Raw genomic sequence first — 19,933 nt, 5'->3', positions numbered from 1 at the left:
GGTTTCCGATCCGACCAACCGGTGCAGGAAGTGAGTTAGTGATAGTGTGTTTTCTTTAGTGTTGTGAGCTGTGTGAATGTTAGTGTGTAATGAAGTGCTCAATCCTCTGCCTTCAGGACTGGGAGTTGAGCTGTAGGTTTTAATCACAGGAACAGGGAGAACAAGTGAGTCCCTCACAGGGACATTAAGGTTTAAAATAATTTCCAAGACAGCAAGTCCCCAACCACACCCACATTAGATTTAATCAAAACACGGCACTTTAAACGTCGTCGAGATTAACGCTGGGAATGTAAGAGAAGCCCCTGACCTTGATTTCTCTGTTGTACTGCTCCATTTGTGAGAGTTTAGCAGTGGTCTCTCTCTCCAGAACATCCAGCTGCTCCTTCAGCTTCCGACAGCTCAGATCTTTCTCGCACACACTCTGTTTCACATCATTTATCAAAGGACCTGAAAGGGGGAAAAGAAAGAGAGAATATGTCAGGTTCAAGAGGGATGAAATGGACACAAATGAAATTAATCATCCACGTAGTCTATTTATTGATTGCTTCAGGTGAGTGCTCACTTGAGTTGTTTTGGGTTAGATGTAGAAGTCTGTCTGTCAGTTGCTGCTTCTCAGGACCAAAACGACTCAACTGCCTCTGAATTTCCTGTAAAAAAAAGAAAAAAAAACACATTTATATAGGCTACTACTCAAAAGTTTAATGTTTTTGAAAGAAGTCTCTTACGTTCACCAACTCAGCATTTATTTGATCATAAATACAGTAAAAACCGTAATATTGTGAAAAGTTCAAATAATTATTTTCTATTTGAATACATTTTAAAATGTAAATTACTCCTGTGATGGCAAAGCTGAATTTTCACCAGCCATTAGTCTTCAGTGTCACATGATCCTTTAGAAATCATTCTAATATGCTTATTTGCTGCTCAAGAAACATTTATTATTATTATTATTATTAAAACAATTGTGCTGCTTTTTCAAAAGAACAGCATTTCTTAAAAAAAAAAAAAAATTCTTAGATTTAGATTTCTCTTAGATTTCTTTCAAAAAAATAAAATATTGTGAACAAGAGAACTCAAGGAGTTTTTCCCAGATGGGCTTCCTTGCAATGCAAGTACAGTATGACCTAAAAATAACGAATGCTATGCTCTTCATGCAACAAAAACACAACAAACCTCAAACTGCAACTTTAAGGAGTTGATATCCATAATACGGCTTTCTCTCTTCTGATTGATCAGGTCTAGCTCGGCCGTCTGGACCTGCCTCTTACTCTTGGCGTCCCGGAGCCGATCGGAGATCTGCTTATGCTTGTTACCCTAGGAGAAGAACAGACTGAAATGTTTTTAATCTATAATATAATATAACCAACAATCCCACAGAGAAGAGACTGGATGGAGAACAGGCATATGGAATAAGAAAAAATAGAAAGAAGAAACAGCAATCTGACCACTGCCTCAAGCTCCATCTCCAGACTTCTCTTCCTGTCTTTAAGTCTCTGTATGTCGCTCTGCTCTTTTTCTCTCTGTGTCTGAAGCTCCACTCGTTTACTCTTCTCCCATTCCATTCGCCTCTGTCGCTCTGCTTCCTGAGAGAGCAATAAGAGAAGGAGACTATTTGAATATTCTACATAATTACACTCCCATTCCCTTTCCAAGGATGTGAATTGGGACACCACTCCACTGGTACAGTGTATATTAGGGTTAACTTATCACTTAATAAAATATATCTAATGCAAATTATTTAACACAACATTTGCTTGTGTAATGAAATTCAGCATTAGAGAAGCATTAAACTTTGCCATGAAATAGTGCATACAAGTAGAGTAATTCATACATCATAACTGCAAGCTTTAAGATTTGTAATAATAATTTAATGTCTTCATTTTTTATTTTAATGATTTAATAACTGACAGTCCAAATTTATAAACAATTTCTTTATAAAACATTTATGCATGTGGAGGCTTTTCAGTAATATTCTAGTGGTCGTTCAACCTCTGTTTGCCCTTGTGTGCTCTACTTGCCTCATGTCGCTCTAATTCTTTCAGTCTTTCTTCTTCTCTCTGTCGTTCTAGCTCTCTCTGTCTCTCTATCCTCCTCTCCTCCTCCCTCTGTCTCCTCAGCTCCATCTCCCGGGTCTCTCTCTCCTTCCGTTCTCTCTCTTCCCTCTCCTTCTGCTGCCTCCTCTCCTCCTCTCGCCTCTCCTCTTCTCTCCTCCTCTCCTCCTCTCTCTTTTGTTCCTCCAGCAGAGCCAAACGTCTTTTTTCCAGCTCTGCATTTCCTCTCTGGAAATTCTCTCTCAGTTTATCCTCCAATGACACTGAGAGAGAGAGACAGAAAGGTGAGGTAAGAAGTGTCTAATTCAACACAATACAAATATTTTAATATATACGCATATATTAAAAAAAAAGACTATATCATGAGGTAAATATAAAGCAGCATTTTATCTCAACACAAACTCAGAAAAGACTGTTTAGTTGTTTGTTCAGCTGAATCAGCTCTATTTAGAAGGATCATTTACAATACTGTGTAGAAATAAGGACAGTGTGTGTTTGTAATGGGAGCATGTATTTGCTTACTTGTGTGTGTGTATATATATATATATATATATATATATATATATATATATATATATATGTATATATATATATATATATTAGCACACACTACGATTCAAAGGTTTGGGGTCAGTAAGAATTCTTTTTTTTTTAAGCAATGAATACTTTTTTCAGCAAGTATGCATTAAAGCGATATCAAAAGGATATTTTAATGGGTTTTAATAGATTTCTATTTCAAATCAATGCTGTTCGTATGAACTTTATATTCATTAAAGAAAAAATACATCACGGTTTCCACAAAAATATTAAGCAGCACAACTGTTTTCAACATTAAAAATAAGAAATGTTTCTTGAGCACAAAATTAGAATATTAAAATGATTTCTGAAGGATCATGTGACACCGAGTAATGCTGAAAATTTAGCTTCACCATCACAGGAATTCAATACTTTTTTAAATATTTTAATCTATTTAATCTTTTAACTTCTAAATTGTATTTAATCATATAATATTTCACAATATTACTGTTTTTACTGTATTTTTATCAAATAAATGCAGCCTTTGTGCACATAAGAGGTGTGTAAAGTTGTACTTGAACCTCACATTTGTTTTGTTTAGAAGCGAAAATTCAGCTAAATGTCGTATTGTCCTAACTGTAGTAAAACTATAAATCAAAAGCTTATAACTTATTATTAACTTTGCAATGTGAGCACCATGAATAGATAAATACATTAACATGATACTAAATGCATGCTATTATAGACCAAGTTTAAAATGCAACACAATTTTTTAAATCTTTAATTACAGCAATTCTGTGTGTATATACTGTATATAGGCAATATATTGAACATCCATAATCTGTTGATCACTATTATCTACAGTATATGTAGATGCAAATACCATAGCTCTTGCTTTTCTGTGGATTTTCTGGCTCAATCAGCTCTGTGTTAATCAGAGGAACAGGTCCGTTCAGCAGATCACATGACTTCACTGTTCTGAAAAACAAACACACACACTCACGCAATTAAACACTGTCTCCTTCATAACTTGCTCATTTCAGCGTGGGCGGGTCTGTGTGTGTCTTACCTCAGTGAAGGTGGCACAAGGTCAAGAGGTAGAGTCAGAGGTAAAGGCCGCCCAGTCTTGGCCATTTCAACCAGGTGCATTGCTAGAATAAACTCTTCTGCTCTCAACTGCCCATCACGATCTACATCAGCAAGAGTCCTGCAGATAGAGATATATACTGTACATATAGCCATGCACAAGCACACACATTTGTGATTAACCTGGAAGCATTTTAGATAATAAATAGATTATTTATAATTTATAATTATCCAAATGGCACCTAAACAGCAGACGTAACACTGTGGACGTAGGTGTTTAACACACCGCTTAGAACAATACAATGTGATCCAGAGTTTAATGTGTGCAAGCGATTAATGCAGGGGTCTTCAACAAGTTTCTGCCATTTTTTTTATTTTTATTTTTATCTCATACAAAAAAAAAAAAAGAATATGCATTAAACAAAAATACAATAAGTTATCTTTCACCAAAACTGAAGTTAAATCAAAGTGTAATGAACAAGCATACAACTCTGTACATCAATAATGATCATATAAAATAAAGCCTATTTTTAGGCTTAGATTTTTTTGCACTTGGATATAGTGTTTTATATTATATTTTTTAAATGATATCAACATTATTGTAATAAATGCAAATCATCCTAATCAAACGTCTTTATTTATCTATTATTTTATATATTTATATTATTCTTTTTTTATCAAAATCAGCATACATGAAAGGAATTGTGTTGTATTAATAACATATGTAAAAGTCATGCAAAAAGGGAGTGCATGCAAATTATGCCTACAAAGCAATGTTCTTCTTGAAATTTATATTGTGAGTGCAGCATTTTGTAAACTCACCATATGGTGGCAAGCTGTGTTTGCGTGAGGTTTGATGCGGTGAGGGCATTTCTGACCTGGGGACCTTCAAACATACACACTAAAGAGTTAACGCATAACACACATGCAGAGATGCTTACGCACTATCATATGCAAACACTGCCATTCCCTCAGCTTCCTGACATCTACAACACACACTCACCTGACAGGTATCCGCTCATCAGCTTGTCCAGGCTGTTGAACTGCTGCCGGTATTTCAGACGGGACGATTGAGGCACCGCCCAATCAGATGCGCTCATTTTGGGGGAGTTACTCGCAAGGGAGGTGGTGGAGGAAGAGTTAGAACTGTGGGAAATTAGAAAAAAAAGTGATGAATAAATTTGTAATGCTTTTATCCAAATATTTTTTCTCTAGTAAATACATATTACTGTGTATTGCACCTAATTAATACATGTATGACATCCTTGAATGTGCAAACTAATGCTAAATATAGATCATATTGACTATCCAAATCATGCATGTGTTCAGATAATTCCTGACAGTTTTTATTTGTACAGCACTCTTTAATTCAGAAATTGCATTTGCATGCAGAATTATTTTCAAATGAGCTCCATTGAGCAGCTGCTCATTAACACTAATATAATCCTTTCATGAACCATGATAAAGAAGACAACAAGTCTCCGGCTCGCTGCAAGATCAGCTTTTCCTCCAGTGCTGTGAGATTCTGCTGTGACATCATACTTTTAATAATTGATACGTCTGAGCAAGGTTTGCTGAATCCTTGTTAGGGCCGTAATTACCACTACCGGGACTATTAAAAATCGTAATTAAAACTCATAATTATGAGCAATTATTCCAGTATTCCAACTCACTGCTGTCAGTTTACGGATTTTTAAATATTCTGAGATAACACTAATAGGATTCAGTTGCCTTCTGCAGTTCGGCATTGGCTGGAATGATAAAAAAAAAAACAGGATGAGAGGGGGAGAGTGTGTAAGATATGAATTAAATAACATGTAGAGTCAGATTATGTGAATCAAATTATGATTTTGACATATATTTTCAATAAAACATTTAATTTTATTTGATATTTTATTTATGAACAATTTCTATTAATATTTCTTAGTAATGGCACCAGTGAATTGTTGAATCAAGTTTTGAAATGATTCATTGAAACTTTACGCCTAAAAAAGTGCAGATAAAACAACAAAAAATAGCTTTTTGGCAGCAAACACTTAATATGGGTTTGGTTCATACAGGGATAAAAAAGTAGCCCATGTGTAAAATGAAATACTCTGCTGTATCTTTAATGCTGTGGGCCTAATTTTCTGCCAGAGGTCCTGGACATCTTGTTTAGATACATGGCATCATGGATTCGATCAAAAATCAAAACCTGACAACCTCTGCTAGAAATCTTATGATGGGTCATGTTTGGATCTTCCAACAGGACAGTGATCCAAAATCAAAACAAAATTGGGTCACTGAGCACAAAACCAAGCATCTGCAATGGCCATCCCAGTCCCTGACCTGAACCCTATGGAAAATGAGTGGGCTAAACTGAAGAGAAGTGCCAACATGGATCTGGGAATCTGAAGGATCTAGAGAGATTCTGTATGGAGGAATGGTCTCTGATCTCTTGTCAGGTGTTCTCCAAACTCATCAGGCATTATAGGAGAAGACTCAGAGTAGTTATCTTGGAAAAAGGAGGTTGCAAAAAGTATTTAATAAAAGGGGGCACTAATTGTTCCCAATGTGTTTTGGAGAAAAGCATTTATTACATAATGTGATTTTACCCGCACTTTCAATTCGGTTCAAATTCGATTTCTGCATTTTTTTTTTTTTTTTTTTATAAAATATCAAAAGTATAAACAATGCAGATTTATTTTTTACAGCCATCTTTGGTCATATTTACCAAGGGGGCAAATCATTCTGACCAGCACTGTACATGATATTGCTTAATTTTATATCACCAGGATAATCATCCCAAATACATTGTGTATATTCAATATATTGCCCAGCCTTAGACCCAAATTCATTTTTAAAAAGGCACTGAGCAGGTATTAGTGGGTTTATTACATGCTTCTGTACCACCACATGGAGGTTGGATGACTCTCGGAGGAACTCTAACAAGATCCAATTAAGATACAAGGAGACAGCTGTGCTATTCAAGGACTCTGTCAGCAAACACACTCTTATTTACTGCAAACTTCTAGTACTGGTGGAACAAGCCCAGTTCTAAGAAAAGTCTTTTTTAGCTCTGACTGAAACAAACACACTGTTGCATGCAACAGATATTATGCCCGATTCCAATACAAACATGGGCGTTGAACTTTGGGGTTCGCACCTGCTAGAGCCAAGGTCCAAGAGCGAGTGAGATTTACTCAAACCACTGGTGGCTGGGAATGCTGAAAAGGTAAAAGAAGAAAAACAATTTCTTTAAAGCACATTCAAACTTTGAAAGTGAGTTGTAGATTATGCAGTTAATCAATGCATAAAGATTTCATAGTAACGGCATAATACTCGTCTGTGCAAAATGCTGCTTGGGAATGAATTCAGGATACCTGGTGCTGGTGTGAGGAGAGTTGCATTGCCGTTAGGTAAAGCTGGCACACTGAAAGAGTTGGGCATCTGAGGCAGTGGTCCTGACATCAGGGTGGGCACAGGGACCAAAGGGGTCAGGACAGGGCCTGGGGGGATGGGCATTCGGATGGGCATCACTGACATGGCAGAGAGATTTGGCATGGAACCCATACCTAAAATAAAACAGACAGATTATCTGAGATCATTTCTAGAAGATGTATTGGTACCATATCCTTTACAGATACTGCATATAGAGTATATATCGGACTATACTGTGTAACGGTTCAGGCTTATTTCCACTAGTTCTACATTTCTTTTACTTTTGTCGTCGTCTAATGCTCACTTCAAGTTATCTTTAAAAACACTAATAATTTAATTACACTGTCAAATGTAACCTGTTGGAAATCTCATGTTGAATATCCATTTGTCATATTGTACGTTCATATCTAACATGTAAAATGATTGATTTTAGATTTTAGCGTTTTATGTTTAATTTATTTAGACATAATAGTAATTTTATTTCAGTGTTATTTTAGTATTATTTACATACGATTATAGTATTTATTAATATTTTGAATTAGCTTTTATTTTAATATTTTCAGTTTTCATTTTAGTTTAAGTTTTAGTCATTTTGTTATGTGTTTTAGATTTTTTTAGATTTCTACAAAGCTTTCGTTTATTTTATTTCAGTTTCAGTTTCAGTTTTAGTACTTCAACCTATTTCAATTAGTTGCCGAGGCAAGCATTTGTAATTTTTATGTATGGTTTTTAACTTACATTTTTTTAGCTAATATTTATATATATATTTTTATTTATTTCAATTACCAAAAACACTTTTAATAGTTTTAGTTAACAATAACAATACTAACACTGTTTTATTTAGAGTGTTAATATTAACCATTTACACATTTCTCAGATTATATATGAAAAATATTAATATATGTCTTCATTTCATCATAATCTTAATCACAACCTGTAAAAGACTCAACAAACTTAACAACAAAGCAAACAAACCTCACCCAATATTACATAACCAGCTATCAACTCATACCAAAGCGTGATGATGACGTCATAACAGGGGTAGGCGTCTGCTTCATGATGATTGGCAGGTTGGATGGGAGGGGCTGACCCTGCAGCTGCAGTTTAATTAGTTTCATTGCAATGGAGAACTCCAATCTGTCCATCTTCCCATCCTTTCCTATATCCGCCAGTGCCCTGAAAGAAAGGAAGCAGCCATTCTCATCAAAAGTGGCTTACAGAGCACTAATTGCTATTACGATCCCAACGGAGAAACTCAGTTGGCGCGTAATGACAGAGCAGCATTATTTTGGGCTCAGATTTTCGTTGTGCTAACATATTTATTTATGAACAAGAGCGTTTTAAAACAACCAAATGCTATAAACTCAAATCAAACTTTCTGTATCCTGCATCAGTAAATCTACATCCTGTTTGTGGATGGGCGACAGTGTTTACACCAGTAGACTAACCACAGACAGGAAGAGGTTGCTTTTGGGAACTTCCACCCTCCGGAGAGGTATGTGGCTACAAATCACATTGTCCCACACAAATTCATTTCACAACACTATTATGATAAATCAAGCCCTGCCATAGAAAAGACAACCATACAGACACATATACATGTGCAGTTTATTTGTATGCACATAGATATACAGTGGAGTCAAAAGTTATACACACTCTTCAAATTTAACATACCTTTATTGGGAGGGAAAGACTGAAGAACCGGATAACGCATGTATGTACATTAAGGGTGTGTGTACATGCGTGTACTCTTACCAGATGTCTGCCAGGACTGCTGTGGGAAGACCAGACTGCAGAAAGAACTTCCGTGCTTGATCTCCTAAAATGAAAAAAAAAAACATAAAATGATGTGCATTGTATAAGAGCAGAATATATGTACTGTACCATTCAAAATATTTGTTTTTGTTTTGAAATGCTCAGCAAAGATGCATTTATTTGATCGAAACTACAGTAAAAACAGTAATATTGTGAAATATTACAATTTAAAAGAATATATTTTAAATGTGATCCTGTGATGGAAAACTGAATTTTAAGCAGCCCTCCAGTCTTCAGGGTTACATGATCTGTCAGAAATCACTTTAATATGCTGATCTGGTGCTCAATCACTTCTTATTAGTATACGAGTTGAAAACAGCTTAATATTTTTGCGGAAATGTTTTTTTCAGGAATTTCAGGAGTTTAATAGTGCAGTACCTATTTGAAATAGATTTTTTATTTTTTTTAATTATAAATGGCTCTACTGTCACATTTAATTCATTTAATGTGTCCATGCTAAATTAAAGTACAAATTTCTTTAAAAAAAAGAAAAAAGAAAGAAAAAAATCTTTCTGACACCAAACGTTTCAGTAGTGTATGTATGTGTGTGGTCTTACCTGACAAATAGCCCAGGGTGGGAGCCAGAGAGTCAAACTGTTTGTCATGTTTTCCCCTTTCTTCTGGAGTTATAGCCCAAATAGTAAAACCACCTGTGAAAACGAGAGGGACAGAGAGAGTGAAAGAGATTTTAGATAATTATGTTCTGTCTTCACAAATCTCTTTCTAGATCAGCTGTTGTTTTTCTACTTTCTGGGTCTTGAAGTTCCTGCCAGTTCTCTGCGAGATGTTGTCTGTTGCTTTGACAAGGGCTGTTGGCTTGTGTGATCCAGGCATTAGAAAAGTCTGTCTGGCTGCAGGGAGGGAGTTGAGGGAGGCTCCATATTTTGCACATTTTAATGGAATGACAGCCCCATTAATAATTATTAAGTATTGTTATTGTAAACCATGATGTATTTCAGAGGCAGCAGGTGAAGATACATCTAAAATGCCAGTGCCCAATAACAACCTGCCTGCCACTTAACATGATCAAAGTGGGTCAATCTCAACACAGCTTTCACACAGAGCGCTGAAGACGAGCCTTTTATCACCTGCTGGTGTTTTTGGCACTGCTCTTAATAGGCGCAGACAGCACTTGGTTTGAAAAATACAGCTAAAGAGCAGCTCTGACCACATTGTTTGCTTCAAACAGATTTAAAAAAAAAAATGTTTTCATACCTACGCACGTCATACACATTTATATAAACAAAAAAGTGCATATACTAACTATGTCACAATAATTGCTAATTAAATACCTTTCTATATTAATGAATGGATTTGGGAGGGACAAATGTTAACACACCCACTTACAGTATTTATTCTTTCTTTCTCAGTCTCTCTTTCTCTCTGGGAAGGACAAACAGTTCTTTCAGCTCAAGTTTCCTGCATTGTCAGCAGCGCTGAGATTCAGAAAAAGGCCATCATGATTAATTAAGTGCAGGTCTGTGAAATCATGTGATGTCTTTCTTTATGGAAATTTAGCCCATTCACCAAAAGATAAAAAAGATTTGACCATTTGAGATAAGCAGCCTTTTCATCAGGAAAATAGAACAACTTTTTATGACAAAAAAGGAGCAATTAGTCCAACCTTGAACAAAGTAGGTGCGCTCAGAAATTTAAATTAAAAAAGATACATTTCTAAAGAGGTTAGGAGTTCTTTCATATGTTTGAAATCACGTTCACTCGCATGACTCCATTCATATCAGTAGTCTAATAAAAGCCGTTTTATTTCATTTTTACATGAAGCGGGTCACCGTGTGACAATGTGTTGATGGTGCACCTTTAAATAAACGTTATCTGAACTTACATTGTGAAACAGATATATTGTAGGCTGATTGTCTAAAACAATTTGCAATAGCAAAGCAACAGCTCTCCTTCTCTGCAATGTCATCCTATTGTGAAGCACAGGCAGTTACAAGGACATTGAGGATGGTTAATTTTAAGTCATTGAGTCTAAAAGCAGAACCAGGGACATATTTACATATGGGGGAATTGTTGGGACACAGCTCATGAGGCAGGGACTGTCCCGAGCTATAAAATAAATACAATTTAATATGGCTGAAATAACCTGGCTATATTAGTTTACATCAACAAAAAGAATTATTACTAAAACAACTTTTACTTATTTTTACTTTTTACAATATATTTAAAGACAATCAGGTCTCCTAACATTGAAACGTGGCAACGGAGTGTGTCAGTGTGGGAATCAGGGAGTCTGTGTGATGGTGTATTCAGGTGCTCCTTTGGGAGATTTTAATCTCTCCAGGCGACACAGTGAAACATGTAATCAAGCTTTATTACTTATTCAGGCCCATCCAGCTATTAAAGTAAGTGAAAGTGTTTGAAAAAGTATCAGGTTTGCTTTTGTGCTTAATTAGCACTAGCACTTATACAGAAACAACTATGCAAATTTTAGATACCAACTGACACGTATTTAATTTACAGAAGCATAGAAAATGTCCTTGCATCCAAAAATACCAAACATTATAAATGAACAATAGCTGTTTCTCTACAGTGCACTACACTTCCAAGTTAATTACACTGCGAAGAGGCAACTCTTTCCCAAAAGCGCTAATGGGATTAGCCACTACACACACAAATAAATGAATGAGTAATGAGACAAAATAAGCACCCCAGCACATACACACACAGAACTTATTCCTAAAAATACCCCAAATGTCCCTCACTGTGCTGACATTAGCATTTATTTGAGATGATTTAGCTATTTAGCATCAAATATACACCAAGCATTACACAAATATGACTGATCTCAGAAACCAACTACTAGTGTTCAAACCTGCAGCCTCAGCTTCCCCACTGTTACCACCACCCTGATGCGGCATTTAACAAATAGACCTGAAAATCCCTCCTGGGATTTTCTTAAAGTGAGAAATTGTAGCTTAAATGGAAATGCTTAAATTTTGCGAAGGCTTGCTTTAAAGTCACATTACAAAACACACCCAGGATATTAAACATGCTTTACTCACTTTGCTTGCTCTCTTTCTCTAGCTTATCTTAAGATAAATATTTCATTAAACATTAAACTGGTTCTTCAGATTTCATTCACAAACAAGTATGATGGTACTACCAGGTTTTTGGACATTTCCTGTACGCAATTTTGTTTGATGCTTTTATTCAAAGTGTCTTACAGTGCCTTCAAACTAATTTTATCACTGTGCCATGGTGCCACCAAAATACATTTTAAAATTGTTGTTTTAAATTGTACATTTTAAAAAGCTGATTTAAATCATAGAATTAACCTAAATACATTAGGTAATACAATTTTTAAAGTGTTTTTATGAGCAAGTGTAGCAAATATTCATAAACCTGTCAAAATCCTACACGGAGTTTAGCAAATATTGGCATATCCCTATTTAAATAGGGAAACAGTCATTAGGAACTTTCAACTGGGTGTGTTCTATACAAACACTGTGCTGAATCTAAAAACAATTCTGTTTTCAGAAGAACATTTTGATATCGACTTCATCACTAAGACTGTTCACTCTTAGAATATTCTACTACACCAAAACCTCTGATATTTTTCTCATCTGCTAATGTTCTATGCTGAAGTGATTCAGCACACAAGCCAAATGCGTCTGGATTTTTCTTTATAACCTCTTCATCCTTTTAAAGGGATTGTTCAGCTAAAATTGAAAATGCTGTCATCATTTACTCACCCTCGTGTTATTCCAAACCCGTATAACATTCTTTTGCAGAACACAAAAGAAGATATTTAGTAGACTGAGTTGCTCGCTTCAAAATAATAAAACTGGATGTGGACCAGCAGTCAAGCTCCAATAAAAAGACAAAATGCATGATAAACAGATCATGAAAGTGGTCCATATGACTATATTACAAGAGGAGGCAATATGATAGCTTTGTATGAGGAACAGGTTGAAATTTAAGTTATTTAATGTCAAGCCTGGTCACCATTCACTTTAGTTGTATGGAAATGAGCAGCTTAGGCATTTTGCTAAACATCTCCTTTTGCGATCCTCAGAAGAAAGTCAAATGGGTTTTAAAATACACAAGGGTTAATGGATTTAAAGAAATGTCATGCCCTTGACACAAAAGAGCTGTGTTCTTACCATTCATGACTGCAGGTGGGATGTGAGGGATCCTCTACTCGACCGGCTGGCTAATACTCATCTGGAGAAACAGAGAGAGAGCGTGTGAGGAGGATTTTACATGTAGAAGAGCAACAGAGGGCACACTCTGATGGGAAGAGACAGAGGTGATGCAAGAGAGAGAGACTGTGAACAAGTGAAAATAATTAAATGGGAAGAAGGAAACAAGTAGAGACTAATGAGAATGGAAAAGAGGGCTTTTAAAGATCGGACAAAGGGAGATGCATCTCTTCTCAGCTGCTTTTGAATATTTCGTCCATTGCTTCTATCCATTTTCCTCTTACGCTCAACCATGTTGTTTGCCATAACACACGTGCATACAACAATCCCCGGTGCACAATCACGCACTCACACACAAACAGGATATTGATTGTGCCAGAGCGTTTTCGCCTAATGCAAAGCGATTGAGCGATTGTTCGTTTCCGTCTTCTCTCTAAAGCTCTTTCTGGGAAAGTAGCCCTGCATCTCACAACTGAATCCTATTGGTGCTCCATGGGCAGATTGAACAAACACAAACTCCCAAAACAACTGAGGATCTCTGAGCCCATTTAAACACTTGATGGAATAATCTAGAAGTCCAGTAAGGGTGAGAGTTACGGTGCACATGGCTACATTCACACAGCAGCGGATTGTCAGTCCTGTTCAGAATGTTAAATATGGTACCGTTTCTACACAATCTGGTTACAGAGCGATAACCGTGTTTTATAACCAAAATTAGCTGGTATGGGCTGTATAGATTAGAACAGCAATCTGTGTGTTTTGTGGATTATTTTTTGTTAATCATTCACTAATGTTAGGGCTTTCAAAGTCTTCTGGATTGTAAAAAAGAGGCCAAAATAGGTGTGTTGTGCATCAGAGAGTGAGACGGATTATATAGGGAAACAAAAAATATTAATAAATCCTGAACTGAAGCATTTTAAGAGATCTGAAAGGATAAAAGGTGCAGGAGTGTGTGAAAATGCACACAATTTAGATTTAGTAATTGATCCTACTGACACAATACAATGTCTTGATATTAACAATGTTACAATAAATACCATTAAAAAGTGTGGGGTCAGTAGGATTTTTTTAATGTTTTCTATTTTAATAGCCTATATTTTAAATGTATTCTTGTGATATCAAGCTGAATTTTCAGCAGCCATTACTCCAGTTTCACACGATACATTCTTTTCAGGATACTTGATTAACAGAAAGGTCAAAAGAACAGTGTTTATTTAAATTAAAAAATCTTATGTAACATGACATACCATCAAAAAAATCATACTGACCCCAAACAGCCATTAAGAGTCAATGCCAAACACTGACTGCATGAATGTAGCTTATATCACTTCATGACCTATATTGCATGTATTACATTAAATCTTTTTATTTTGCCTAAGCTGAACTGTAAACCTGCTGAACGTGGATAGATTCTTCCTAGTTAAACTGTCACCAGTGTGAGAAAGTTTCATGTGTACAAACACTAAAATAAGATGAGATGTATTTTAGTCAGGGACTTCACAGGCTAATATTTGTTTACAAGAGAGCTGAGAGCTTTCCAAGCCCACTGTGAAATCAAGATAAACGTGACAATATTGTTCGTCAAGGTGAGTTTGTGGCAAAACTTTTTACAGGGTTTGAATTATATTGTTCTGTCTTTTACTGCATATGATAATTCCTCCTCAGAAAGTAGAACTGAACTAACATTCATTACAAGATAATTATTAAAGGTCTGTCACGAGTCCTCAATTAAATTTGAGTGTTCGATTTTTTTAAAGAAATCCTCGAAGTGGCTCATTCTACATACAAGAATCCATGAACTGCATTATTAGATTGTTTTCTAAGGCTGCACGATATAGGAAAACAATTTTAAAATCTTAAAGTCCCCCTAGCCAATCATTTTATCCCTTAAACTCATCTTTGATCACCAAAATTACATATTTGAATGGTTTTTCCAGTGAAAAAAAAAATTCTTCATGACTTAAAATAGCTTGAATGTAACTCTACACCCTTGAGTCCGCACGTTGACGTGATTGGTTACAAGCACTGATTTGTAAAATGACATGCATAATGCAGTTTGTGGCGTAAGAAACACCGGCGATTTCAAACCGCGTTTTAATGAGAAAATACTCAGAAATGGTACTGACTTATGAATTTATACATAGTTTGTCTTAAAGCACATTAAAAACACCACATAGACATATAAACAACATGAAAAACTTGATTTTCACCACAGGGAATCTCCAAATAAATGACCAATTACTCAGTTACCAAAATAATCGAGCATAAGTAAAGCATAAGTAAAAAGCATCTGTATTTTTTTAATTTTCTGACTTTCAGTCGAATAAAAGATTTTTCTCATTGAAGATTTTGTCATTGAAGGTTTCTTAAATATAGTGTTACTTAAAAATATCGCCTTGACTCGTTCTCGTGAATCCAGTATCATGTATTATCTCGTCTCGAGAGCTACTGTATAAGTATATCCTCACACCCCTAATAACAACATTCTTTTATGATATTCCCAAACAAAAAAAAACAATGTCACATCAGAAACATATTTAATATTTAAACATATACAAGTCTGAATTCTATAACTTATCTTTCATCATTAAATGGAAATGAAATGTTTTCAAATGGTTTGGCAGTGTTTCAACCGAGCTGCTGGTACGGGGGAGACAGTAGTGGTGCAGTTTGGTTATTATCCTCAGAAGTGAGAGACAAAACATTACATCTTTCAGTAACTGCACCGTTATGCTAGAGTGCATTAGTATACAAATCAGCATCTCTCTGCACATTAGCTGTCAGCAAATATTCCAGCAGCATTAGGAGTTTTTGAATCTCCTAATTAGACTTGCCTGCCAGTGACTCAGTAGTGCACGAACCTCCTCCTGCTCATTTGCTTTAATGCATGTAGATCTGTCTGCTGCATTTATGACAGTAAAATCTGATTATCGATTGGTCGAGAACATGCTATGCACCACAAATACTCACTTCTGGTGTCCAACAGAGCTCTGGATTTAGTAAAGTATTATTGCTAAAGCTCAGATTACTCACTGAGACAAATTTGAGGACCAGTGTTGTGCAGAATTTTAACTCCCTGCCAAATTGAGTTGAGGCCACTACCTGGTTGCCTTCTCCTAACTCCACCCCCACCCCTAATCCTAAACCTAAACCTACCTATACTTGAAGACTCAGCGGGGTAATAATCTGGCAGAGGTCAGAATTCGGCACAACAGCGGAACTAACTTTTACTACATTCTAATAGAAATTAGTCAACTTAAAACATTCATGCATCTACTAAATGAAAGGGTTTTCATTTACACTAATAACCCTGTTGGTTAGAAAGGTTGTCAAAGCTAAAGTTTACTCTGCAACAAGCGCTTCGCTTTCACATCAAGAAGACTTTTGCATTTCATAATGCTTTTCATGAAATTTTGTCCAGTTAGTACAAAAATCATACTTACAATGCCACAAACAGCTTAGCCAGTCCACACTTACAAAATAGCACTGCATTATTGCATGTGTAAATTACATTTTAGATAGCTCATGATTTTACACGGTTACAATAGTGTACCTATTTTTACCTCTTCAACAGCATGCTGCAATGTAATAACAGCAAGTTACTTGAGTCAAAAGTGTCAACCAACTGAATAAACAGAATAAACAAGGCAAAAACAGAACAGCGCAAAACACGTCTGATCTACCAATTCTGCTCATTCTTTTCAATTCTCACTCTCTTATTGCCTTAATAACAAGTGATCTGAGTTCAAGTCCCTGCTCGAGGTCATTGCCAAATCATGTTTCCCTCTCTCCTCTCCCATTAGTTTGTCTAAACTTCATTATCCTATCTAATTTATAATGCTAAAGGAGAGAGGCAACATCAGTTTTGCATTAAGGAATACTGAGGCTTATGTGCTTAGAGCGATATACACTCACCTAAAGGATTATTAGGAACACCATACTAATACTGTGTTTGACCCCCTTTCGCCTTCAGAACTGCCTTAATTCTACGTGGCATTGATTCAACAAGGTGCTGAAAGCATTCTTTAGAAATGTTGGCCTATATTGATAGGATAGCATCTTGCAGTTGATGGAGATTTGTGGGATGCACATCCAGGGCACGAAGCTCCCGTTCCACCACATCCCAAAGATGCTCTATTGGGTTGAGATCTGGTGACTGTGGGGGCCATTTTAGTACAGTGAACTCATTGTCATGTTCAAGAAACCAATTTGAAATGATTCGAGCTTTGTGACATGGTGCATTATCCTGCTGGAAGTAGCCATCAGAGGATGGGTACATGGTGGTCATAAAGGGATGGACATGGTCAGAAACAATGCTCAGGTAGGCCGTGGCATTTAAACGATGCCCAATTGGCACTAAGGGGCCTAAAGTGTGCCAAGAAAACATCCCCCACACCATTACACCACCACCACCAGCCTGCACAGTGGTAACAAGGCATGATGGATCCATGTTCTCATTCTGTTTACGCCAAATTCTGACTCTACCATCTGAATGTCTCAACAGAAATCGAGATTCATCAGACCAGGCAACATTTTTCCAGTCTTCAACAGTCCAATTTTGGTGAGCTCGTGCAAATTGTAGCCTCTTTTTCCTATTTGTATTGGAGATGAGTGGTACCCGGTGGGGTCTTCTGCTGTTGTAGCCCATCCGCCTCAAGGTTGTGCGTGTTGTGGCTTCACAAATGCTTTGCTGCATACCTCGGTTGTAACGAGTGGTTATTTCAGTCAAAGTTGCTCTTCTATCAGCTTGAATCAGTCGGCCCATTCTCCTCTGACCTCTAGCATCAACAAGGCATTTTCGCCCACAGGACTGCCGCATACTGGATGTTTTTCCCTTTTCACACCATTCTTTGTAAACCCTAGAAATGGTTGTGCGTGAAAATCCCAGTAACTGAGCAGATGAGCAGATGTGAAATACTCAGACCTTCCCGTCTGGCACCAACAACCATGCCACGCTCAAAATTGCTTAAATCACCTTTCTTTCCCATTCTGACATTCAGTTTGGAGTTCAGGAGATTGTCTTGACCAGGACCACACCCCTAAATGCATTGAAGCAACTGCCATGTGATTGGTTGATAAGATAATTGCATTAATGAGAAATTGAACAGGTGTTCCTAATAATCCTTTAGGTGAGTGTATCTCGCTCATGTATATAATTCATGAACAGCACAGTATTCATTTTTGCAGACTACAGTGGTTAACAGTATTGTACAATGAGGGGATCAGATATTTACATTTAATCATTTAGCAGACGCTTTTATCCAAAGCTACTAACAAATGAGAGCAACAGAAGCAATCAAGCCAACAATAGGGTAACAATATGCAAGTGCTGTGACTAGTCCCAAGTTAGTCTAGCACTATACATGTAGCAATTTTTGTTAAAAAAAAAAAAAAAATTATTAGATATATAGAATAGTGTTAGTATTAATGGGTCAAGTGTTGGTGAAAAGATGCATTTTCAGCCGTTTACTGAAAATGGCTAAAGACTCAGCAGCTTAGGTTGAGTTAGGAATTAGATATTAGAAAAAACTGACATTGTAATATTTTGTTTTCTGCAATATTTATTGTGTTATGAAAACAGTTCACCACATGACTAAATATCTGGAAAGAATTAAGTGAATCTGCATAGAAAATGATAAACAAATTACAAGCATAGAAAAATACAATAGAACAAAGATATTAAATAAACAGTGCTTTAGCCTATGTTTTTCAGGTAACTCTAACAGTATTCAGGTACAGAAATTTAATGATCAAACGTAACCTAACACTGCATAGTCTTCACTGTATAAATTAAATATAATTAATCTTTGTTAAAACTACAAAATTACATTTTTTTTGGTTTTGTTGTTTGATTAACATTAATGACTCATAATATATGCAGACAGCAGCATATTAGGCTGCTGTCACTTTAAGAGCTAATGCACTGATCCAATAATGATCTGTTTTCTTTCTCAGTTGTTTACGTTCAGGTAAGCCATAAGCAATTGTGTTTATGAGGATGCTCGCATTTTGACATAATGCTCGAGACAGGCATTTTGACAGAATTTTGCGCTTATGCCATCCAAGCACAAATAGATGAGAAAGAGAACGGAATTTGGTGTTCATGTTTGGTGTTCAAAATGGCACACAAGTTCCTAATTGAGTTCTCGTTCGCGTCTTTGTGCGCTCAAATGATTTAAAATTGCTTGAATGTTTAAACTGACAGGACCTAAAGCACGTGCAAATGATAAACTTTCACTCTATGATGGTTGAACTTTGCAATTAATCCAAGAATCAAGTGCGTTTCGAACCATGGTGCCTGGTCCATACGGATCACGTATCAACTACTATCCACTTGACATCACACATCCTGCGATGTGACTATCGTGGATGCACACATCGCGATATCGATGCTAAAGCGATATATCCTGCAGCCCTATTGCTATGATTGCTAGAATTGTATCACTCATTATAAAACATTCATAATTCATAATGCTTCATGGCATACCAAACTTAAAGTACTTTTAAAATGAGCAATAATAAATAATATAATAAAATATTTCATTTTGGTGGCGTAAAGATTCCTTCAGACTGTGGGAAGTACTTAACCGTACTAAGTAATAAAAAAAAAGCTTCTTTGTATAGTGTTCAACTTACAGTAATATGCACTGACACTCTTGAGATTGCCATTTTAGGCAGAAGACAGGAGAGATGGAGATAATGAGAGTGAAGATGAGACCCAGGGTTCTCGTCCTCCACTAATCTACTGTGTGCAAATAAAGAGTGCATTACGGATCAATAAATGGAGGGTTAATAGACTGATGTGTAGATTAAAGAGCTGAAAGTTGAGGCAGACAGGATCTGTGGTTTGGACAGGGTTCTCACACATTCACACACACTGAA

At 36.3% G+C, this 19,933-nt stretch overlaps 1 protein-coding gene across 3 annotated transcripts in view; it reads right to left on the bottom strand.

The window, feature by feature from the left end:
- The window catches only part of itsn2a (intersectin 2a), a 44,315-nt gene that overhangs the window by 16,587 nt on the left and 7,795 nt on the right, over nt 1-19,933 (bottom strand). For 2 of the 3 annotated variants that reach the window (XM_079887331.1, XM_079887333.1), the window contains exons 2-16: nt 13,013-13,073; nt 9,446-9,538; nt 8,829-8,892; nt 8,086-8,249; nt 7,016-7,207; nt 6,799-6,859; nt 4,657-4,799; nt 4,476-4,539; nt 3,637-3,774; nt 3,451-3,545; nt 2,015-2,314; nt 1,446-1,579; nt 1,174-1,314; nt 563-647; nt 308-447 (exon numbers count right to left, since the gene is read on the bottom strand). In XM_079887331.1, coding sequence (XP_079743457.1) covers nt 308-447; nt 563-647; nt 1,174-1,314; nt 1,446-1,579; nt 2,015-2,314; nt 3,451-3,545; nt 3,637-3,774; nt 4,476-4,539; nt 4,657-4,799; nt 6,799-6,859; nt 7,016-7,207; nt 8,086-8,249; nt 8,829-8,892; nt 9,446-9,538; nt 13,013-13,019 — 1,821 coding nt within the window. In that variant the 5' untranslated portion in view covers nt 13,020-13,073. Of the gene's footprint in view, nt 1-307; nt 448-562; nt 648-1,173; nt 1,315-1,445; nt 1,584-2,014; nt 2,315-3,450; nt 3,546-3,636; nt 3,775-4,475; nt 4,540-4,656; nt 4,800-6,798; nt 6,860-7,015; nt 7,208-8,085; nt 8,250-8,828; nt 8,893-9,445; nt 9,539-13,012; nt 13,074-19,933 lie in introns of all 3 variants that reach the window. The other variant, XM_079887332.1, reaches the window with a different exon arrangement.

This window comes from Squalius cephalus (assembly GCF_949319135.1).
Source record: "Squalius cephalus genome assembly, chromosome: 12".
NCBI lineage: Eukaryota > Metazoa > Chordata > Actinopteri > Cypriniformes > Leuciscidae > Squalius > Squalius cephalus.
The sequence above is the reverse complement of the archived record's forward strand: the minus strand, read 5'-3'. Positions and strand labels throughout refer to the sequence as shown.